Source organism: Canis aureus, chromosome 17, assembly GCF_053574225.1.
Source record: "Canis aureus isolate CA01 chromosome 17, VMU_Caureus_v.1.0, whole genome shotgun sequence".
NCBI lineage: Eukaryota > Metazoa > Chordata > Mammalia > Carnivora > Canidae > Canis > Canis aureus.
In genome coordinates this window covers 60,865,001-60,890,369 of record NC_135627.1, presented here as the reverse complement: position 1 = coordinate 60,890,369, position 25,369 = coordinate 60,865,001, and the positions used below count along the sequence as shown (strand labels likewise).

The following is a 25,369-nucleotide window of genomic DNA, read 5'->3' as shown; positions in this document are numbered from 1 at the left end:
ATGGATTGTGTGTATGTGTGTGTGTTCACGTGTGCACATGTACACACATCTTGTCTGGTCCATGGAAAAGACTGAGAATGAGTATTCTCACCTGGATCTTTAGAAAGGCATTCTTAGAAAGGAGGCAGCATTTTATGGTATAAGACCCCAGGCTGCAAACTAAATTGCATATGTATTCTAGAACCTTTTTCTTTCCTTTTTTTAATTTGTCACTAAATATATGGTCCTCCATTTGTACTGGCTTATATTTCCTTTGTTGTTGTTTTTATTGTCTTTTTTGTTTAGCCACAATGTATATACAATAAAATATAGTACTTTTAAGTATAAAACTTGATGAGTTTTGATAAAAGTGAATATCATGTCAACAGCATGATCACGATATAAAGTATATATCTACCATTCCAAAAAAATTTTCTTGTGCTGTGTCCCTTTGCAGTTTATTTCTGTCATCATCTCCTGGAAACAGCTGATCTGCTTCCTGTCACTCTATCTATGTCTATCTAGTTTTGCTTTTTCTAGAATGTCATGTAAATGGGATCATAGAATGTATAGTCTGTTGGGTCTTGCTTTTTTCACTTAGCATAATGCTTTTGAGATTCATCTATATTGTTGCATGTTTCAGTGGTTTGTGCCTCTTAATTGTTGGGTGATACTCCAGTGTATGCCATACTACAGTTTGCTTATCCTCTTACCAGATGGAAGATTTATGTTTTTTGTTTGTTTGTTTTCTTTTGACCATTATGAATAAAGTCACTGTGTATATTGGCAGACGGGTCCTTTTATGGACATAACTTTTCATTTCTCTTGGACATATACATAGGAGTACAGTTGGTGGGTGATAAAATATATCTAACTTTATAAGAAACTGGCAAACTGTTTACCAGGGTTGCCGTACTAGTTTTGCATTTTCACTGGGAATATGAGAGTTGTAGTTGCTCTGCATCTGTCCAACACTTCAGTTTTTTCAGTCTTTTAAATTTTAGACAACATGGTTTATGTAGTGGTATCTCAATTTGGTTTTAGTTTGCATTCCCTAATGACTAATGGTGTTGAACATCCTTTTGTGTATTTATATGTCACCTGTATATCTTCTTTGGTGAAGTGAGTGTTCTCATCTGTGGCCTATTTTTTATTGGATTATCTTACTTCATTGAGTTTTGAGAATCTTTGACATATTCTGGATACAAGTCCTTTTTGTTGGATACATGTTTTTCAAATATTTTCTCTCAGCCTATGGCTTTTTCCTTCTTTACAGTGTCTTTTGAAGAACAGAAGCTTTAAATTAATTTTTTTCTTTTAGAGTTGTGCTTTCTGTATCCTGTTTCAGAAATTTTTGCCTAAATCAATGTTACTAAGATTTTTCTCCTGTATTTTCTTTTTCTTTCTTTCTTAAGATTTTTTTATTTATTCATGAGAGACACAGAGAGAGAGAGAGAGGCAGAGACACAGGCAGAGGGAGAAGTAGGCTCCATGCCGGGAGCCCGAGGCAGGACTTGATTCTGGGACCCCAGGATCACACCCTGGGCTGGACGCAGTGCTAAACAGCTGAGCCACCCAGGGATCCCCTCTCCTGTATTTTCTTGAAGGAGTTTTATAGCATGATCTCTTACTTTTAGGATCATGATTCATTAGAATTTATATGTCTCATGGGAGGAAAGTGTTGAGGTTCATTTTTTGATGCATCATTAACTATAATCCTATTAGTATTATTTGTTAAAAAGATAATCCTTTCCCCATTGCATTGCTGTGGCAGCTTTGTTGAAAGTCATTTGGCTAGTTGTAACGGTTTCTGGGCTTTCTGTTTTGTTGATTTCTATGTCTTTTGCTGGGTACAGCACTGTCAGTCTATTATTTTATAAATCTAGAAGTCAGTTAGTTTAAGTCTTCAGTTTTTTCTTTTCCAAAATTGTTTTATCTATCCTAGGTCTTTTGAGTTTCCAAAATATTTTGGAATTAGTTTGATAATTTTTACAAGAAAGCTTGCTGCATTTTCTTTTAAGAAAGCTCTAAGACCAACGAGGGGTGTGAACTTAGAATGTCAAGATCAAGAGTTGCATGCTCTACTAGACTGAGCTAGCCAGGCACCCTGCCTACTATAATTTTGATTGAAATTACATCGAATCTGTAAGTTAATTTGGAAAAGTGGACACTTTATTATTCTAATTCATGGAAATGGTAATCTCAGATTTTTTTAGTCTAATTTTTCTCAGTGATTTTTATTGTTGTCACTCTGTTTTGCCACAGATATTTTGATGCAACTGTTCATTAGTCTTTACTTCCAATTTCTGATTGTTGCTTGCACATAGAGTTGATCTCTCTATTTTGACCTTATATAACCTCTTATTTTTCTATATTCACTATCCTACAGTAGCTTTTTGGGAATTTTTTTTGCATACAGAATCATGTTGTTTGTGAATATAGACAGTTTTACTTACATGTTTTCATATCTGTGTGCTTATTCTTTTCTTGCTTAATGAATGTGCTGGTAAATATGATGAGAATGGACATCTTTGCCTCGTTCTTGATCTTGGGGGATGAGGTGGGGAGTGAAACCTTTCACCGTGTAAGTGTGTTGTTAACTGTAGGTTCTTTGTATATTCTTTTTATCAGATTATGGAAGTTCTCTTTTGTACCCAGTTTGCTGAGGTTTCTTTTTTAATCACGATTGGATATGGAATTGTCAAATGTTTTTAATGCATATGTTCAGATTATCATACGACTTTAAGAAAATCTTCTTAATGTAGTGAGTTACACTGATTAGTTTTTGATGTAAACCAACAGTTTTTATGTATGTACATATATTTGTGTGTGTATCCTTGTTATATATTCTGTAGATGAGGAAGCTAATATGCAAAAGTTGTGATGTAAGTAAGCAAACAGTAGGAACGCAGAAAGCAGTAATTTGAATTATTTGATCTAAAGTCTAGCAGGAAAATAGTTTTTTTAGTAAGGTGATCATATGTGGCATAGTGTGAACATTAGATGGGAATTCAGATAAGTAACAGGATGTAGCAAAATGGGAGAACATAGGTTTAAATATTGGTTTTTCCCAAAACCTGCAATAATTTGGACAGATGTATCAATCTCTTTATGGTAAGGCTTCTTTACCCTCCTCCTACTCCCAAATGATAATTCTATGTTGCTTTGATTTTTAAGAAACATTATCTACCCATTTTCTGCCCTCTTCAGTTTTTTTGAAATCAGGAGAAATGTGTTAGCTCTCAGCAGGGAGGTAACCTGTGGTGGACTTCTATCTGGTAGTGTCTATGTCAGTGCATATTTTAGGCATAGATGTGGGTCATTTAGCTATCACTCAGGCTGAACTATTTGCTTTGCTAGCACCTCATGTCAGGTGAAATTTTTATATTCTATAAGAGTTAAAATGTTTCAGTTTAATGTGAACGTTTGGCTAATAATTACATTTACACAAGGACTAGTAATAAGGGCAAGATTTCCTTCCCATTCTCATTTTTCTTTTCACAAAGGCTTTTAATTACTTGCATTTTTAATTGTGTTTATTCACGCATGTCCAGTTTTCAAAACTTTTTATTATGGAACTTTCAAATATATATAAAAGTAGGGAAAATAAAATAATCGTCAAGAACCTTTATCCAGCTTTAATTGTTACACACATTTTATTGGTCTTGTTTTTTATCTGTTCTGCCCCTACTGCCATATACATTTTTAGGGGGGAATATTTTATCTATCTAATATTTACTTATTGATTTTAAAATACTTCATTTGGGGCAGCCCGGGTGGCTCAGTGGTTTAGCGCCACCTTCGGCCCGGGGCCTGATCCTGGAGACCTGGGATGGAGTCCCACATTAGGCTCCCTGCATGGAGCCTGCTGTTCCCTCTGCCTGTGTCTCTGCCTCCGGCCCCCCCCCCCCCCCCCGTGTCTCTCATGAATAAACAAAATCTCTTTAAAAAAATTAAGACTTCATTTATCTTAGAGAGAGAGATACACCCCATGTGTATAAGCAGCAGGAGGAGCAGAGGGGGAGGGGGGGGAGGGAGAGGATAAGAATCTCGAGTAGACTCTGCACAGAGCTCAGAATCACATATGGGGCTTGATCTCCCAATGCTAAGAACATGACTTGAGCCAAAACCAAGAGTCAGTTGCTTAATGGACTGAAGCACCCAGGTGCCTTGGGAATATTTTAAAGCAAATTGCAAACACTGGATCATTTCACTCACAAATACTGTATGTATCTTTAACATAAGATGGACATCTAAATGTATCTGTCTACATCAGCAGTGTTCTATAGCCCCGTGAGACATTAATATATTTTAACATTTTGTTGAACTTAAATTTTTTTTTTAAGTGAACTTTGCCTGGTGTGGGGCTCAAACTCACAACCCTGAGATCAAGAGTCACATGCTCTACCCACTGAGCCAGCCAAGTGCTCCTAAATTTAATTTTTAAATGTAGTTACTTTTTAAATAAGTTAAATTAATTTATCTTTATAGCTTCACAAAAATTTTAAGGAGTCCAGTAAATAATAGTCCAATATCTAATCTATCTCCCAGTTTCCCTAATTGTTTCATAAAGGTTGACAGCTATTTGAATGAGAATCCAAACATTGTTCATACATTACATCTGATTGTTATATATTTTTAGCTAGAAGTTTCATAAGTTTAACATAAATTTGGCTTCCTAATACTTGCTTGGAAAGTTTTAAAGAACTTATTGTAGTATGGCAAATTAACACTGAAATTAAAAAAAATACATATACAGTAGATTACCTAATGTACAATAGGCAATACAAATAAAGGCAGTTGAAACTACTAAAGTTTTGAGAAGTAAAACTTTCCCTAATTATAAAGAATTGTTGGGATCCCTGGGTGGCTCAGTGGTTTAGTGCCTGCCTTTGGCCCAGGGTGTGATCCTGGAGACCCGGGATCAAGTCCCATGTTGGGCTCCCCGCATGGAGTCTACTTTTCCCTCTGCCTGTGTTTCCACCTCTCTCTCTGTCTCTCATGAATAAATAAATAAAATCTTAAAAAAAAAAAAAAAGAACTGTTACTGAGGAATCAAACATGTGACCGAAGTCCACCTTTCAAAGAGAAGCATTATCTAATTTAGTAATTTATAAATGAAATAAAAATAATACAATAATCAAATGGAAATGCAAATGAAACCCTGCTAGTCTTCAATATACCTTGAATATATACTTTTCAAACAGAAGGTGCTAGTAAGGTCAAGAGCTTAACAAGCTATGATGTTCTTAACTTCTAAAGGCCAAAGGGACTGAGAAGAACCTTTAGACACATTGTAGAGAAGACTTATGATACTGAAACTCTGTGGTATGGAAGAAGAGAGGAATATGAAGCTGTATGGATAATTGTGTGCTGTTGTTGCAAAAAATTTTATATACATTAAATGTTAAATTTTGGGGAACCAAAGAAATTTGTTAAATTGGTGATATGCCTTAGAATCACATGTTGTAAGTAATAGGTGTGTTGGTAGGTTAAATGAGATGATTCAAGCAAGATGTTAATCAAAACTGTAGCACAGAGTTCAAATTAATTGTCAGGTTGTTAACCTGCTATGTATTTTGGGGCAATATTTGTTATAAACAAGAGGTCTTTAAGCTTTATCTCTCTCTGCTTCTTGGAATTATCAAGAAAATTATCAAGAAAAGCTTGTTATTTTTAGAGGCGGGGGTATAGTCTGTTTCCAGAAGATAGGGACATATATAACATGCTGTGGGAAGTCTTTTGATTAAGTTTTCTTTTTTTTTTTTTTAAACTTTTATTTATTTATGATAGTCACACACAGAGAGAGAGAGAGGCAGAGACACAGGCAGAGGGAGAAGCAGGCTCCATGCACCGGAAGCCCGACGTGGGATTCGATCCTGGATCCCCAGGATCACGCCCTGGGCCAAAGGCAGGCGCTAAACCGCTGCGCCACCCAGGGATCCCTTGATTAAGTTTTCATACTCAAAATGTTAAGTGTTCTCAGTTACCTCGAAAATAAATAGTCTCATAGTGATTCAGAAAGCTTTTACTATTTATTTTTAAAGTTTCTTTAGCAATGTGCTTTAAATTAAACTTCTGACCTAATACTTTATAATTTATTACAGTTTTAATATTGGGTTCTTTATAATTTGAGATATCATTAATAGTTGTGAGTAGTTACACATACATCTTTTGAGAAAAATACTTTTTGTGTCTGTATTTGAAACTTAGTAGTTTTTTTTTTTTTTTTAAAAGATTTACTTATTTACTTGTGATAGAGAGAGAGAGAGAGAAAGAGAGGCAGAGACACAGGCAGAGGGAGAAGCAGGCTCCATGCTGGGAGACCGACGTGGGACTCGATCCGGGGACTCCAGGATCGCGCCCTGGGCCAAAGGCAGGCACTAAACCGCTGAGCCACCCAGGGATCCCCAGTTTTGTAGTTTTTAAAAAATTTATGCTTTACCATTTTGAGCATTTTTTAGGAAAGATTTTATTTATTTATTTGACAGAGAGAGAACTAGCACAAGCAGGGTTTGCTGCAGTGGGAGAGGGAAAAGCAGGTTCCCCACTGAGCAGGGAGCCTGATGTGGGCTCAATCCCAGGAACCCGGGGTCTCTACCCAAGTTGAAGGCAGACGCCCAACTGACTGAGCCATGCAGGCATCCCTATTTTGAGCATGTTAAATCATCACTTAAATAGTAGAGGTAGAGAAAGTGTCAGGGCCTTAACACATATAAAATAGACACATAGTCTATTTTTTCATCAATAATTGTTTTTGGTATTAGTCCCTTGCTTTTTGCTTTTATTAACCTGTTTCTTCCTCTCATTCCTATTCCTTTTGCCATCAGTCATCCTGGTGCTTTTCCTAAACTATTACATTAGCTCTCCAACTCGTCTTAGTTTTTTTCAGTCTGTCATGCCATGGTAGTAATGATTCTAAAGCACACAACTTGAGTGTGTTATTCTACTGTTCACTACTTTCAGTCGTCCACTAGATTCCTTAGTGCCCTTCACAACTTAGTCACCTTATTTATCCATACATCATTTATTTATTGAGCCATATTTAGAGTTTCTTCTATGAAGCAGACACTGCGTTAGGCTTTGAGGATCAAATGGTGAGTAAAAACAAGCAGGAGCTCTGTCCCCTTTGGTCTAGTTAAAAAGACAAATGTTAGTAAAAATATCACATAGATAAAATAGAATTGAAATGATCATATATCCTGCAGAAGAGGAATATGTGCTATAAGAGCTTACAGTAGGGGTATACTAGATCTGGTCAAGGAGGTCAGGAAAAGCTAAGATCTGAAGAAATGAGTAAGATTTACTACACAAAAAGTGGGAAAGATGATCATATCAGGCAGAGGGATTGTATAAAAACTCTTTTCCCAAAGGGAGTGTGTTTTGAGAACAAAACTAGAAAAAGGCTAATGTGACTTGGTGCATAAAAGAAAAAGGATCATTGTATAAAATGGAAAAGAAGGTTGAGCTTGACTCTTAAGTGATATTTCAAAGGTTAAATCAGCCAGATTTGCTGACATATATTACATTTGGGGGTAAAGAAGAGGGAGGTAGCTTCTTGCAATACCGGAGAGTTTATAGTAGGATTCACTGAGCTAGAAATGTTGAAAGAGTGTCATTTTGGGTGGAGGATAATCATGACTTCAGTTTTGAATATTGAGTTTAAGGTACCTTTGAGCCATTCAGGGAAAGTGTCAAGTTGGCAGAAGACTATTTGGTGCTTGGAAGAAAGATCTAGGCTGGACATACAAAAATGTTTTATATTATCTGAGTATAGATAGTAAATGGAGCTGTAGGCAGATGGGTTGTAAATTGGCCAAGCCTTAAAACTTACAGCCTTGAGGATCTCTAGCAGTTGATGGTATTGAAGGTTGAGTGCAGGTTGTTGGTGAAAGTAGAAAGAACAGCTAGAGAAAAGGAAGAAAACCATGAGAATATTCCAGTATGAAAGCCAAAGGAGGAGTGCCTCTTTAAAGAGTGGTCAGTAGTTTTGAATGCTGCTGGGAAGCTAAACATGAAAAATCTCCACTAGATTTAATGGCACCATTATCTATTTCTGTATAACAAATCATCATACATCTTAGAGGCTTGGAACCAATGATTTATTATTTCTCAAGATTCTGTGGGTTGATTTCATTCAGCTGGGTGCTTAACTGGGGCTGGAACATTGAAGACGGCCTTTTTTGTAAGTCTGGGGCTTTGGTGCTCATTGTGGCCTGGCACTTGGCTGCTTGTCCCTGTGGCTTCTGTCTCCATATGATGTCTCATCAGTCAGTGTGGTCTAGTTCAAACTTCTTCACCAGTGGCTGGTTCCCAAGGGGGTGATAATGAAGCTGGGAGGCCTGTTAAGACTTAGGCCTGGAACACTTTCCATACTTGTCATTTACCACAACGACCCAAAAAAGATCATGGGTGACTTAGTGTGGGAATTGTTTTAGTGGACTGAAGAGACTAGGGAATGACTAGTAAATGATGAAAAGTTCCTTGTCATTCCTTTATATTTTCTCTAAACCTGACCAAATAGTCTATTAATCTTCTGAACACTTCTAATTTTTCCCCCTCATATACTCCCTTTCCCTGAATAATGTTCCTCTATCTCCCCCATATTAGAGCCTTACCCAAATAAATAAATAAATAAATAAAGCCTTACCCATTGTTTTTTCTTTAAAGTACTTATTTGAGAGAGACGGGTGGGGGTGTGTGTGCGAGCAGAGTTGGGTAGGGGGTCAGATGGAGAAGGAGAAGGGAGGCAGATTCCGTGCCTAGCACAGAACCTGAAGAGGGCCTCAATCCCACGACCCTGAGACCTTGAGATATGACCTGAGCCAGAACGGAGAGTCAGACACTTAACTGACTGAGCCACCCAGGCACCGCTAAAATCTTCCCCATTCTTAAGGGTTTTCTTAAAATATTCAGTTTTTCTCCTTCTTTGTATTTTACTCTCCAGCAGCTTTGAATTTTAATTTAGTTTTTCATTCTAGTATTTGTCACCTCATATTTTTTATTATGATCTTTACTCTTCACATTAACACCCCCCAATCTGCAGAAAGTTCTGGGTTCTTAGTAAACTTTTCATTCTCCTAACTTATTCAGGTGCTGGTTTTTGTGAGCCTTCCTTACTTCATCTCCCAGATAATCACTTATTCCTCTGGACCTCATGCATGCTGTTACTGTTGTATATATCATAACATGTTACATTTATTTATTTACATGTTCTTGAAGGTAGGAAATTACAGTGATTTATGTGTTGCCTTTCATTAAATATTTCCTGAATTGTAGCTTGATGTGTGATTTCCATTCTTTTTTTTTTTTTTTTTAAACCCTCACATGATAACAGTTAAAAATTATATACTAATAATGACCTAAGTACTTCTTTGATACTGTGCCAAGTTCAATGGTACTATTAACTATAAAGAAAAGTAATGGTTAGGTGTGTGAGGTAAAAGGTTTTTGCAAGAAATAGGGGCGCCTGGGTGGCTCGGTCAGTTAAGTGCCTGGCCTAGGCTCAGGTCATGATCCTGGGGTTCTGGGATCAAGCCTCGCATCAGGCTCCCTGCTCAGTGGGGAGCCTGCTTCTCCCCCTCCTTCTGCCTACCACTCGGCCTGCTTGTGGGTGCTCTCCCTCTCTGTCAAATAAATAATCTTAAATTTTTTTTTCAAGAAATAATATATAGTCATGTTCTTTGTATCTCTGAATAAGGCAAGAATTTGGGGGTTATCTTCTGTGTAGGCCTAAGTTACAGTACATCCTCTTGTAAATTCTTATTTATGAGTATTGTACACTGAGCTAGGGGGGAGTACTTGTTACTGCTTCAACATAGGGAATGGTTGTTTCTCCACCCCCTTCTCTAGGTGTCAGGTTTTGTAGCTCATGTCTGTGGGCACTTGCAAGGGTCATAGAGATTAAGTACCTCCGTAGTAAGACAGTAATTCTCCCGGCTCTTGAGGATAAGGCTACTGCTGGTTTTATGACCTACCATGAACATTACCATAGAATCTGTGTTTGTGTGTTTGCATTCACATCTGTATGTGCATTGGGGTGAGGGGAGCACAGGGCTTATTGGCAGGACTGACAGGTGCTTGTGCTCTGACTGCAGCCCTCACAGTGCCCCTCTTACTCTCGTACTTATGCTTTGTGAATGAGAAGGACCTCATTTATTTCATTTGACGATGTGGTGGGAGGTGGGGCAGGATGCAGAAAAGAAGAATAAGATCCTTCTCCCTGTGCTCTCTCAAACTGGTGGGATAGGTAACAGGTCATTAAAACATAAGAGGAAAGTATGATTATTAAAGAACTTATTGTTTGGATTACGTGAATAATAGAACCAGTTGGCAAAGCATCCAAGTGTCAGGGGGAACCCGAAGTGTTGGTACAGATCTGTCAGTCTTGACTTTTCATGGTTGGCTCTGATATGGTCATCATCCAGGAGCTAGTTAGGTTGTGTACCAGGAGAAATCTCCTTGGTTCCTGAATTAAAGGTGTTTTAAAAAATAATTTTATTTTCTTTGCTCATTTTTATTTTTAAATTCTGGAAGTTTAAAAAATAAGTAGTATTGTGTAAGAATTCTGGTTATCTGAGGCTGAGGTTTTATAATAGTTTCTCTTAAAGTGAGCTAGCTCTAAAACATATTATTTGCTTTGGGATAGTCCTAATTAAGTCTTGACACAATGCCATGCTTTGGTAGGTGCTCAGTGAATAACATAATAATTCAAATTTAAGTTGAGCCTTAGTCCATTCTTAGCACAGTCACAAATAATTAGGATCTGAACCATAATCAAACACAAAATAGCTGAATAAAGGAGGAATTGCACCTAATCTGTCCTTTACTTTTTGTACCTTTGGAGAAATAAATTTTTTTTTTTTATAAGAAGTTCAGGAAAGACTCAAAGGTGAGAAGGCAGTAAGATAGATCTCCAAAGGAAAGAAGGAAAAATAGGACAGTCTTCCTAAATCTAAGTTGGAGTTACATTTCCTTTTTCTGTCAGCTACCAAGATAATTACATAAAATGTCTAGAATGGTGAAATCAGTGAAATGAATCATTTAAAATAATGTAGAGGGGCACCTGGGTGGCTCAGTCGGTTGAGCATCTGATTCTTGGTTTCAGCTCAGGTCACGATTCTTAAGGGTAGTGGATTGAGCCCCGTGTCAGGCTTTGCACTCAATGTGGACTCTGCTAGAGCTTATCTCCCTCTCCCTCTCTCTCCTGCCTGCCAACTCTTTCTCTCTCTCTCTGTCTCTAAAATAAATAAAATCTTGAAAAATATATAGTAAAATAATATAGAAAACTTCAGTTGTATACAAGTAAAAATAAAACTTTGTTCGTATAAACATTTTTTTTTGTTTATTAGACCAGTATAATCTTAAGAAGCCCTATGTAAGACCAGTAATGTCATGATTATGGGAAAATTATTGTATTATTGAAATTACATATGATTTAGACAATTCTTAAAATTCGTAGTCCGTACATGGTCTAAACGTGATTACATAGTAGGGATTATTTGAGTATGTATCCTCCAAACACAGGTCTTCTGACATGGAATCTTATATTACAATTTATGTCTAAAATGGGGATAATAATAGTACCTATCCTGTTGGTTTGTTATAAATATATGAAAAGCTGCTCATAGAATGCTGCTTGATGCATAGTAAGTGCTCAGTATCCTAACTAATTATTGCTTATTTTTATTGTTGTTATTCCTCATGCACTTGGGATTTGGGAGAGAACACGAAGAAGAAAATATATTGCTGCCTCTTTACATTGGATAAAAGAGTAATGAGGGGGAAAGCATTGGATGCTTTATAAAAAACAATCTATATTGTTTATAAAAATATACAAATTAGTGGTTTAAAGTCACTAGATTTTCAAATGGATGATTTAAAATTTTTTTCTAGGAGTTACTAGAATTAACTAGGAGTTAGAATTATCTAGGAGTCTAGAATTATTTTTATAGTTAACGTTTTCTTTTTTCCATTTAATATATATATTTTTTAATTTGGATCTCTTGGAGCACCTGGGTGGCTCAGTTAAACATATGCCTTCTGCTCAGATCATGATCCTAGAGTCAGGCTCCCTGCTCGGTCAGGAGTCTGCTTCTCCCTCTCCCTTTGCCAGCTGTTCTACCTGTGCTCTCTATGTCAAATAAATAAATAAAATCATAAAAAAAATTAAATAAAATTTGGATATCTTAACACTTTTAAAAATGTTGATGATGGTTTCAATAATGGTTAGGCAGTATGATGAAGTGGTTAGGAACAGAGTCAAGGGCCAGACCCACTGGGTTTAAATTCTGTCTCCTTAATAACTATTTACTGTATACCTTCCAGAAGGCTATTAGAATTCTTTGTGCCTCCGTTTTTATCATTTGTAAATAGAAATTGTATAGTGCTTGTCTCACTTGTTTATTTTGTGGGTTAGGTGAATTTATATATATATATATATATATATATATATATATATATGGTTTAGAACAATGTCTGCCATATAATTGTAACTATAACTGTTGTTAATGATTAATTTTTTTAGCATTATCAGTTTAGACATTTAACTTTGATTAACTCTTATGCTAAAGTTTCCTGCAGTTAAGTCTTATAAAACTATTTTCCTGCCTAATGTTTAGAAATAAGCTAATAATCTTTGTAGCTGTATTGTGATTTTCTTGTTAGCTTATCCTCCAACACATCTCTAAAACAAATTCCTTTAGGAACATGATCCCTTTCCTAGAAACTCTTTGAGCGGTAGGACCATATTTTATTACACATCTTTAAATACCCAGAACCTGAACATGCCTAATACTTCGTAGGTGAGTAAAAAATGATGACTGGAAAAGCATGCATCGTTTTCAGGGAATAATCTACCTTTTGCAGTATATTTTAATAGCCAGTCAACGAGAACTCTTTGTTAGAGTTCTAAAAAATGTGGGACCTTTGGGGTTTGTGATTATACTCTAATCTACTCTCAGTTGAAGCCTATATGAAGTTTTCTTGCATTTTGATTTTGTGTAAAACGTAATAGCTACTTGAATGAACATTTCATTTGCCTTTGGCAGTTATCTTCATATTAACATACTCATATTCTGGATAAGAATAAATGACACAAAAGTTCTTTGTATCTGTTGAGTTTTGTTCTTGTTTGTTGCAGATTTTTAAAAATTTACTGAATGAAACAAACTGCATATTGATAGTAGTTCCCTTTGTTCCTCTACTCAGTGTTAACTTTCTTCCCTCTTACCCATCCCACTTCATCATGAATTTGGTCTGTAGCTTTTTAGTTCATTTTTCTTGCTTTTATTACATGTACATGTTATACATATATAAAACTAGATTAAGTAATTGTACTTACAGATGCTTTTCTGTGTGTGTCATTTTGCATCTTGCTTTCTTTTCATCTGATACTGTTTTGATTCATAAGTGGATTCACACTTACAGTGTTCCTCAATGTAAGAAAAAAGGTGACATCCTAGAACAGCAGAGAAAAGATGTTCTTTTCAATAGCATGCCAATTGGATACCCATTTGAGAAAAAAAAAATCTACCTTCACTTCTGCCTCATTGAACAAACTCAATTCCAGGTATATTTCAGGTTTAAATGTAGGTGGTAAAATAATAAAACCTTTAGAAGAAAATATAAGAAATTTACATGATCTGTGGGGGCACAAAAAGTACTAATCATGGAAGAAAAAATTATTAATAAATTTAGTTTATCAGAAGATACCACTAAAATAGTAAAAAAGGTCACAAATTAGGAGAGGATATTTGCAGTATGTATATCTAATAAGGGATTTATCCAGAATACATCAATATTTTTTCAAATTAATAAAAAAAGGTAACTCAATTTTTAAAAAAAGTAAGCAGATGACTTTAACAGGTATACCAAAATTTCTTTCTGTGTATACCGACAGAAATGGGTACTAATGTTTTTCATAAAAACATGCTGTAATTTTATAGTTGTACTATTAATACTAGAAACAAACTAGAAACAACTCAAATGCTTCTCAACAACAAAAAAGAAACTCCAGTACCTATTCTCTCTCTATTCCTTTGTCCTTCTCTCTCTCATACTTGCATGCTATATGGCAATGGGGATGAATGATCTACACCTAAACAGGCAACAGGGAATCTCATCCCTGTAATATTGAATGGAGGAAGCAATAAACCAAAGAGACCATATTCTATGATTCCATTTATAAAAAGTTCAAAATTAGAAAAAACTAATCAATTGAAGAGGGATAATGACTGGTGGGATATAAATTACTACGTTTCTGTTTCTTGATAAAAATGCTAATTTCATAAGGACATTCATATTGTGAAAATTCATCAAGCTATACATTTATGATTTATATTCTTTTATATATGCATGCATGAATTGTATGTATGTTTTATTAAAAAATACTCTTTTGAGATCTGTGCATGTTGAATCTTAGAGGTTGAGTTTATTCATTTCAACTCTGGTTTATAAACAGACCACAGTTTATTTATTGATTCCCTTATTGGACTTATAGGTTGTTTCCTGTTTTCCTGTTTCAAATAATGCTGTAGACATTATTTCTTTTCCAGTATTCTTTTATGTGGCTGCTTGTAAAAATATCTGAGAGTTTCTCTAAGATCTATAACTAGAGGTGGCGTTGCTCAGTCCTGGTGTATGCTTACCAGATATTATCAAATTGTTTTCTAGAATGATTGTATGTAGGAGTAATGGAACGTTTCCACTGTGCTATATATATATATATATATATATATATATATATATATATATGTCATTTTTGTCAACCCTTAAAATTTTGCTACTGTGATACATGCAAAGTGATAAATCTTTGATACTTTAATTTGTGTTTTCTGGTCATACGGATTTCTGTAGGTACTTTTTTCCCCATTTTTCATGATTGGGAATTACCTACTTGTATTTTGCACATTTTTCTTATGGTTAATTTTATATTTATTTCTTGATTTATGTGCAATTCAGAAAGACCTGCATTTGTGATTTTTAACACATTGCTAGAATTTCAGCTGTAGATTTTAGATTTGGAGTAATTCAACCTTCTTAAGGATATTTTTCCTTCAGGCTCTTTGTTGTTTTCCTGTCCCTGTTTGCCTGCCATCATTCCTTCCAGTATTACTAGCACATTTCAGCTCTAGGGGATTTTTTTTTTCTCTCCTCTTTTAATGAGAGAGGGTAGTAGTGATATGGGGAAGGAGAAATGATAAGTAGGAAAATAAATATTTGACAAGTTTATAAAAATGATAAAACTATGTATAAAATATGCTCATGATCAATCTTGATTGTTTTGTTTGTTTTACTTAAAATACTTTACAGATCTGATATTTCACAAAGGCCAGTTATTTTGTTGTATATTGTCTCCTTTGTAGATGCTTATTGTTTCCTGATTTGTGCGTTGTGTGTGTGTGTGTGTGTATACAGTTTGGATCTGTCATTGTCCTATCTGTTGCTTATATATGAAGTCTGCAGTGCGGTTATCCAGTGGATTCTTGAGACAGTTCCATATATTCATTATATCCCAGAGTAACTATATTAACAGTTCAAAATCCTCTTCCTCCAGTGGCACTTGTGATTCCATGTTTTTGTAATCTTAGAAAATGACTGAACACCTGGTAGTTGTGCTTCCTAGGTAACAGAGGTGGCTGGTCTGGAGTAAAGGAGATGGCGGAAACAGTGTTTTCTTCTTTATCTTCTGGCAGGGTATGGTAATATTATTAGCAAGGGCTTGGAGTTCCTGAGCTGTTTTCCAAGTGTCACAGAGCCTTTGAGGTCAGAGAACCTTCCTCACAGAACATCCTGGCCCAGATTTCTTCAGCATTCCTTCCTTACTGCCTCTGACTTCTGCCCTAAGTAGGATCAGTGCCAGAGGAAAAGCTCATGACTCCTGGCCATGGTCACAAAACCTGGGCTGATTTTGATCTTGCAGGGTATTCTCTTGGCATGAATCTTTGGGAGAGAGGTGCCAGTTTAGGAGAGCTTCACTAGGAATTCTCTTCTGAAAATAGACTCTCATTTTTTTTTAATGGTTTAATGTAACTCATGAAGAAACTTGAGTCTTAAGTTGGGTAGAATGACTTCAATCCCTAATTTATCACGTGCAGAAATCTTTTTTGAGGCGAGAAATAGAAAGGCTATAAGCTATACGGTTATGTTTGCTATATGACCAAAAAACAGTATAAACTTTGGCAGTGGGCAGCCTGGGTGGCTCGGCGGTTTGGTGCTGCATTTGGCCCAGGGCGTAATCCTGGAGACCCAGGATCGAGTCCTGAGTTGGGCTCCCTGCATGGAGCCTGCTTCTCCCTCTGCCTGTGTCTCTGCCTCTCTCTCTGTCTCTCATGAATAAATAAATAAAATCTTAAAAAAAAAAAAAAAGTCTTTGCTTTTGATTGCTTTGTCTCTTATTTTATAATGTTCTACCAAACCTTCCTCCTCTCTAATGTTTGCTTCTCACGCCACTGATTTATTGGAGAAGCCAGGTCATCTGTCCTGTAGGATGTTCCACTTGCTGGGCTTGACTTCCACCATGCTTCCTGTGGTGGTATTTAACTTGGTCCTGTGTCCCCAGGAGTCTCTGTAAACTGGCAGCTAGAATGAACGAAAGGCTTGATGAACTTCAATTCAACCTTTCCTTTCCTTTCCCCTTTTCTGTCCGTGCTGTGCACCTGATGTCACTTCTTGGTACATGTTGTCTGGTCATCCCCATTTAGTTACGCTAAGATTCGTATGTGGATTCCCTTGGTACTGTTACTCGCTTATTGCGGAGTTCCTATTAGAATCACTTCAGAGTCTTCTAAGATTTAGGAATTCAAGATTCTAATTTAGTATGTTTGATGGGGTTGGGGAAAGACATCTATTAAAAAAAATGGAAAATAAAAATCCCTCTACCTTTACTCAGATGTAAGAATCATTATTTTTAATATATTTAATATGTAATTAGAGTGACAAAATTTACTTTCATACAGATGCTTTGGGAATGTATGTTTTATCAAAAATGAAGCCTAATTAAAATTATTAACTGGAGATGTTTGAGGCTGCTGTGGTGTAATAGAAAAAGTACAGACTTGGACCCAGGAGGCCAAATCACTTATTTGCCCTGAGACATTTTTTAATCTAGAAAATAGGAATAATATATGTATTATAGACTTGTTTTAATAATTAAGTGAAATGATTTCTTTGGACGCACTCCAGCACCTGTGGTTAGTTGAATGGAAACCTAAAAAGCATTACAATAATAAATGTTTTTCAATTGAGGTCTTTAGAGTGAGAGCTTATGAAAATTGAAGTAATCTCTCAGGTGCTTATTTTAACCATATCTGTATAACCTTTTGTTTCTGAGCTTGTTTTTTGAGTGATAAGGGACTCATGATATATAGTTTTAATATATGTATAATTAATGTGGCCTTTTGGGAAAAACAGCACGTGGAATCTTACTTTTTCCTCCCTTATTTTCAGCTCCATTTACCTCTTAATTCTCCTTTGCCTGGAAGTGAATTGACCAAGGAACCTTTTCGTTGGGATCAGAGACTCTTTGCACTAGTGTTGCGGTTACCTGGCACCATGTCAGTAGAATCAGAACAGTTGACAGGTGTGCCTTTAGATGACTCTGCGATCACACCAATGTGTGAAGTGACAGGCGGTAAGTTTCTTTGCTGGCAGTAGTAATTCAGTGACTTAAGGCAGTTTATCTGAACGTTTTCAAATGTATATTGTAAAAACTCCATGTTTGGTTTTGTTCAAGTTAATGTTAGAAATGAGTAGACATATATGGTTTTAAAATTACATCGATGAACATCTATAATCTGATTTGAATGGGATTTAATATTATTGGATCTGAAATGAAGGGCCTTGTTTTCTAACCATATAGAAAGTGCTGGTATTTCAAGTTGGTTGTTAAACTTCTGCTTTAAAGATGCTTTAAACTTCTTCTGTAAAGATGACCAGTGATTTACAAATGCAGAGTTATTTTCTGTGAAAAATGAAGAGAATTTTGAGAATCATCCCATTAACCAGGTAATGATTAATGCCTGATTAAGGGCAATCTTCCCTAGAGGCGAAGAGGAAGCTAGACAGTAGAGTAGGTTAGAGGAACAGGTCAGCGAGATCTAAACCAGCTAGTTCAGGTAGTCACTATGTTAAGTGAACTCTTGAAAGAGAATATGTGAATAGACTCAGAACTTCTGTAATTGGGCAGCAGGTGGGTTAAATTCATACAGATATGTATTGGGTGTCTACTGTGTACCAAGCCCTGTTCCTTGTTTGGGACTGCAGTAGTGACTATGGCAGACAGAGGTGTTTGTGCTTTCGTGGAGCATTTTAGTTTCACCTAAGGGATACGATACTGAAATGTCTAAGTCTGGCATACCACTATTTCACCTTAGTCTCCAGACACAGTCAGTGCTCTGTTGAGACTCCACGATAGCCAGCTGTGTAAGTTAAAGGACAATATAAGGTTTAAGTAATATTTTAGGTGCCTTCGAAAATTTTCAGACAGAATGGGTACCCCATGCAGGTATGTGAAGTAGGTAAGTTAGGAAGTTATGTTTCACATTATAAAATGTTCCTATTTATAAGTACTTTCTGGTGAACTCTTATAATTCCTTCACAGTTTAATGTATTTTAAAAAAGGTATATACATACATTTTTAATGAGAAAAGCTATCTATCTAAATTTGAAAATTCACTGCTAATAATTGCTTGTGCATAGATGGTATTTTTCAGTGACAGTCTTCATTGTTTCTGTGGGTAGATTCATATTTATATTCAGAAAATACTAGTTTTCAGCTTCGAACTGACCCACTTGCTAAAATCCTGAACTTTTTTTTTTTTCTTTAATAGCTCTAAGGTTTTTAATTAACAGATTGAAGGCCTTGAAGCTGTAATTTACATTACTGCCTTGGAAATTTTTTTTTTATTATACATTTCTTAGTTACAAAGTTATGGAATTATATGTACTGTAACTTTTGTTTTCTGGGGTTAAGAATATTCAGAGTATGAAATGAAGTGAGTGGTATAATCACAGAGGGTCTCTGAACCTGAGATATCATATAGTGATTAATAGCCTTGCCTTTGGGCAGTAATGTTCTAAAGCTGTTTTGTTTATTCTTGGAAAGGAACATCTCCAGAGGAGAATATTCTAAAGTCACCCTTGATAATATCTTCAGTGACCCAGAAACCTTACTCAAGAAACTTAGGAAGCTTCCCCAAATATACTTTCTGAATCTCTCCTGATGTAGTGGTTTATTTGCCTCTTTTCATGCTCTTGCTATAGCAGTAATGAGAAGCTGCTGAAATGCCACTCACCTTTTCATAGATATGAATAATGTATGTTTAAAATTATTTTAAAGAAATGTTTTCTAAAGAAAGTTTTGAGGATAAAACACTAGAAAAATAGAACAGAAAAGCTAATATCCAAATACATAATCACTACTAATAATTCCTGTGTATTTTTTAACTTAATGAAAGTAATATGTGCACATTTATTTTTCCTATTATAGAATAATTCATGTTCACTAAGAGAAAGTTGGAAGGAAATGTGCCTGTGTTGCCAAAATCATTAATAAAGTTATGTTTTCTATGTATACTTTAAAAAATTGAATAATTGTCATTGTAAGCATTTTTCTTTTATGATCAGGTAATTGATGAGTACTCTATGTAACTGTTGTTGATGCAGGGAATATAGCAGGGATGATAAAGGTTACTTTTTGGACATTATGACAGATAAAATCATAAAATGAAATACTAAGAGTGCTACTTAGTTCGAAGAAGAAGTAGGATAAGAGTGTAGAGAGCAACTTGAGGCAGAGAATGCGTATCCTTGGGAGGTCTTTAAGGAGGTGACTTTTTTAAAACCATAAACCTAAAAGATATGCTTACATTAGTTTGAATCAATTTCCTATATTGCTTATCCTTGGAGATTATATTTGTTTAAAAAAATAAAACAACATTTATTCTTTGATAAATTACATCTCTAACCTTGATGTTAAAGCCACTTATTTTAATAGGGATTAATCAACCTTAGTTGTGTCTTAAAAATATTAATCCCTTTAAAATTATTGTTACGTGTTTACTGAGTCTTTGTTGTGGTAAAACTGACCTTTAGCATATTAATTTCAGGTGTATAGCATAATGATTCGGTCTTTGTATATATTGTGAAATGATCACCACAGTAAGTCTGCTTAACATTCGAGCAGAGATCTGAATAATGAAGTAAACCATACAAAGATCTATGCAAAGAAAATAGTAAAGGAAGAAACACACTGTATTTTTGTGAGTGACAGGAAGGCTCATATGGCTGGAGCTTACATAGAGGAGGAGTAGGGAGTAATAGGTGGGTTTAGAGCAGTAGGCAAAGGCCAAATATTGAATAGCCTTTTAGGCTATAATAATATAGTTTTTATTTTCCAAGTGTGATGAGAAGCCATTGGAGGGCTTTTTATAGGAGGTGACATCTGATTCCTTTTTCTGAAAGATCACTTCAGGTGTTAGATGAGAATATACTGTATAGTAGCAAGAGTAGAGGCAGAGAGTCTAGTAAGCGGTGATAGCAGGCTGGTCTAAAGTGCTGGGTTCGGGGGTGATGAAAGGTTGTCTGATGCAAGGAAGAATTGAGGATGAAGGCAGAGGGCAGAATGAATCAAGGATTAGTCTTTAGATGACTCACTTGGCCAAATAATTGGAGGTGAATGACTGTAACATTGACTGAGATGGGGAGAAGCAGAAGTGCCTAATGGATACGATGGTAGAAGTCTTGAGGATAAAGAGCATTTTATAATAATCATAAGACTTCTAGAGTAGATAAATTTAACTTTCTTAGCCTCTATAAGAATTGTTGCCCAACTTATTAGAAGTATCTTTTTATCTATTCTCCATTTTACTGAAATGCTGGTGTAGTACACTTCTATGGGAAAATTTTTTTCACTTCTGCCTTTAGACTCACTATATTTAGTTTGATTTTTTTTTTAATGGACTCTGCATAACAGTAAGTGAGCCAGCTTCATGACTTGAAGGTGGGTGCTTGTCTCACAAATATAAGCAGTGATCACAGAAACTATGCTTTAATAGAGAGGGTCGTACATTATGTACAAGGGATGAGTTTTGATGTAGAGAATAAAAGAACTGTTGTACAATATATAGCTCACTTTGCAAAGACAGCAGAATTTGCTGTACCCTCTTTAACTCTCAAAAGAATTAATGGATTTTTATTATTTGCCAAGTGACTCAAATTTATTAACCTTTTCTTTCATTTTCATAAAGCACCTTTGTAATTCTTTTTTATACTAAGATTATAACTCCTTTACTCATATTTTCCTAATCAATTAATTGATTCTGACACAGGCTAGAGGAGCAGAGAGAATTGCCACAATTTTACACTTAAAAATTTTTGCTTTTTAATGACTTTTTGGGAATATGCTTAAGTTTCATCAAATAAGACATTCAACCTTTTAATCTTCTAAATTCTTTGTATATCAAGATGATCAATCTTTATATCTATTGCTTTATGTATATGTTTGACTCAGAAAAAATAATTATCAGTTCTTTAAATAAGTGTCATTCAATGTAGGCAGTTGGTTTTAAATATGGATTTCAAATTAACATCATGATTTCCAGTAAACGAAGTATACCCAGATTAAAGTTTTTAATACCCTATAATGGTGTGAATCTTGGATGTACTACTATATTAAATTTGGATAAATTAACCTCTCCCTGCTTTAGTTTTCTCATTTATAGAATGGAGAAAGTAACCTATACAGTTTTGCTAGGATTAAATAAATTAATATGATAAAGTGATTAGAACAGTACCAGGCACATAGACACTCAATAATTGGTAGGTATTTTTATGATTACGAGTACTATTATTGTGTACAGGTAAGTTGTTTGTTATTTGATACTTGTTTTTCTAAGTATAGCTGACTCTGACGATTTGAATCATGCTACTGCCTAATGTTTTCTGTTCTTAGTAGCCTTTAGCAAATGACATGCCAAGTATAAACTGATATGAGTAATTTGATAGGTCACATATAATGATAGCTGTGTTGTGGAAATAATTGGTGAAATCAGAAAAAAAGTAGGACTTTTCCATATTGAGCTTATTGCAATTAATATTGTAAGATGTTTGATTAAAGACTTTTAGTTGTAAAGGTTCTCAGCATTGGCTTGGATCAGTGCTTACGATAGAAATATGATATAAATTACATATGTAATTAGAAATATTAGAGCAGTCACATTAAAAAAGTGAAATTAATTTCAATATCTTTTGTGTAAGTCAAATACAAAGTATTTCAACATGAAACTGATATTTAAAAATTATTGAAATAGATTTTTTCATATTAACTTTACAAAATCAGGTATATATTTTATAGTTACTATACATCTCAGTTTGCACTAGCCATATTTCAAGATCTTAGTAGCCGTATGTGGCCAGTAATTACAGTATAGGATAGCATAGGTCTAGATAGAGTTATTGAAAATCCCTCCTTAAGAGATCTTTTTACTAGTATTTTTTCTTAATCACTAGCATTATAATGTTCTGTATTAAAAATCCGATAGGTTGGGGATCCCTGAGTGGCTCAGTGGTTTGGCGCCTGCCTTTGGGCCGGGGCATGGTCCTGGAGTCCCAGGATCGAGTCCCGCATCGGGCTCCTGGCGTGGAGCCTGTTTCTCCCTCTGCCTGTGTCTCTGACTCCCCCCGCCCCCATCATGAATATATAAATTAAAAAAAAAAAAAATCCAATAGGTTAAAAAAGGAAAATTTGTTTAGGATAGGTTAATTTCCAAGTATGCAAGCCAAATAAAATTCAGAAAAAGCACATGCTACTATCTATATGTTAAAGTGCAAATATGTAAAATATGCAGTAATTTCTAGCAGGCCAATTAAGTAATTGAGTATCTGCCATGTGCTTAGCATTACTCTTAGTGATAATACTTTTGTAAGCAGGAGTAAGATTTTGAAGGTTAGTTATTAGATGTTGTATATGTATATTAAAGATAAATATATTGGGTAATAGTTGGAGATAATTTTATATATGTATTTTAAGTTATATCCTACATAATATACATATATAGTATAATACATATATAAACATAGGTAATGTGATTTTTCATTATTGTTTGTTCAAGCCAAATTTCTATTTTCTGCACACCTACATGTAGAAGAAAAAATGTACATACTGTGATAAAATGGAATTGTTGGTTGATTGAAAATAAGTATTTTGTTCATTTTTTCCATAAGATAATGAAATAAAGTCAAACTTTGCCACAGAACTTCTGTTAATAGTGTCAGAAACCTAACTTTGGTTCTGTCTTGCTAAAAGTACAGATTTCTGCAACTAACTCTATTCTTTTTACCTCAGGCCGCTCGTACTCTGTATGTTCTCCAAGAATGCTTAATCAGTGTCTGGAGTCCTTGGTGCAGAAAGTACAAAGTGGGGTGGTAATAAACTTTGAAAAAGCAGGACCAGATCCTTCACCTGTAGAAGGTATTATTATACTCTTTTTATAGCCATTCTAAACTTAGTATCATTGAACTAGAACTGAAAAATTACTATGATTTGGTTTTAAGATTGATAAGGCTAAATTATTAAGATGACAAAATGGCTATTGGTAAAGAGGGAAGATAAAACAGGAAAGTCAAGGTAAACTGGTTCACTAGCATCACTTTTGTTTATATAGATTGTTCATAGCTTGAAATTTTATAGGAGCCAGAAATCTTCTTAGGCATTTACAGATTAGCAGCCTCATATTGCCTTTTTAGTAAGGCTACTTTGCCTCTCTCAAGCATATATGCCTATCCTGTGTCCCTTAATTCACAAGAGTGTTCAGTCCTAGGTGTTCAATTCCTAGTGGCATTTTTCCCAAGGATCAAACTGGTCAGAAACAAACAAATGGTTTGTGTGGTTACAAAAATGAGGAACCAGCCTTTGCTATTAATCTGGATTCTATTAACTCTAGTTAAGCCCCACCTGACTTTATTTTAATATTTTGTGATCATGAACTATTTATATTAGCCAGAAGGGTATAAAGGGTTGTCACACTAGAACCAGTGAACAGCTTACATCTGAGATCTTCTGTGTAGTAGGACATAACTTGTAACAAGATTTAGTCAATAATGACACTTGGCAGAGGTTGGTCCACTAGAGTGGGTAATTGGGAGAAGAGAGAGGTTTTAAGGATAAAAACAATGGGTACTCTCAGAGGGGGATAATAGGGAAAGAGCAGAAGATGGTAAGATTATATAAATTGTGTTACTGTGTCTGGTTTTTTAAAAAACAAACAAACAAGCCTTTTCTTAAATTGAATCATTAGACATGGAATGAATTTATTTTTAAATTATTTTAATATTTGGCTTAGAGTTAGGCATTAAGTAAATGTTTACTGAACCATTGAAGACAGTTGCAATTTTGCTAGAATTATTTTAAATTGAAGGTAGATGGGATCCCTGGGTGGCGCAGCGGTTTGGCGCCTGCCTTTGGCCCGGGGCACGATCCTGGAGACCTGGGATCGAATCCCACGTCGGGCTCCCGGTGCATGGAGCCTGCTTCTCCCTCTGCCTGTGTCTCTGCCTCTCTCTCTCTCTGTGACTATCATAAATAAATAAAAGTTAAAAAAAAAAAAATAAATAAATTGAAGGTAGATGCTTTGAATGTTAAGTTTTTGCATGTTAAGTTTTTTGTTGTTTTGTTTTGGGTAATTAGGCTCTACTTATAAATAGTTTAAAGAAATCTTCATTTAGCAATACTTACCTACTATTTATTTACTAAGGCAAGTATGATGATGAAGAGATTGGATGTTTGCCCTTATCGTCTGATAGGGAAAGCATATCATTCATTAAAAAAAAATCTAGCATAAAGTAAGTTTCACATATTCTGAATGGGCAAGCAGAGGATACTTTGGGACCTCCTTTCAGCTCTTGAATTCATCATTGCAAATTGTTAGATTTTGAAGTGTGGGTGGGATTTCAATGAATTCATCCATTGAATTTGCAGATTTTATTGTTTTGTGAATTGTAATCTAAATGTTAAATAGTCATGATAGTAGAGCCATTCAAAAGAAACAGGAAAATTCAGAATTGAACAAGTATTCTGATATCTTTATTAGTTTAAGTAACCATGGATATAATTTAACTTTCTAGGGATGCCTGGGTGGCTCAGTGGTTGAGCGTCTGCCTTTGGCTCGGGTCTCGATCCCATAGGGAGCCTGCTTTCTCCCTCTGCCTATGTCTCTGCCTCTCTCTCTCTCTTTCTGTCTCTCGTGAATAAATAAATAAAATCTTTAAAAAAAAAAGTTAACTTTGTGTGTGTGTGTGTGTTTTCCTCCTTAATGATACATCCTTTCTTTGTCTTAATTTCTTTGCTACAGATGGGCAGCCAGATATATCAAGACCTTTTGGATCACAGCCT

At 35.3% G+C, this 25,369-nt stretch overlaps 1 protein-coding gene across 3 annotated transcripts in view; it reads left to right on the top strand.

Annotated features, from left to right (window-relative positions):
- INTS6 (integrator complex subunit 6) overlaps window positions 1–25,369 on the top strand; it is a 90,304-nt gene that overhangs the window by 40,142 nt on the left and 24,793 nt on the right. For all 3 annotated transcript variants that reach the window (XM_077855837.1, XM_077855836.1, XM_077855838.1), the window contains 3 exons: window positions 17,428–17,611; window positions 23,324–23,449; window positions 25,329–25,369. The exon at window positions 25,329–25,369 is cut by the window's right edge and continues 114 nt beyond it. In XM_077855837.1, coding sequence (XP_077711963.1) covers window positions 17,428–17,611; window positions 23,324–23,449; window positions 25,329–25,369 — 351 coding nt within the window. The remainder of the gene's footprint in view (window positions 1–17,427; window positions 17,612–23,323; window positions 23,450–25,328) is intronic.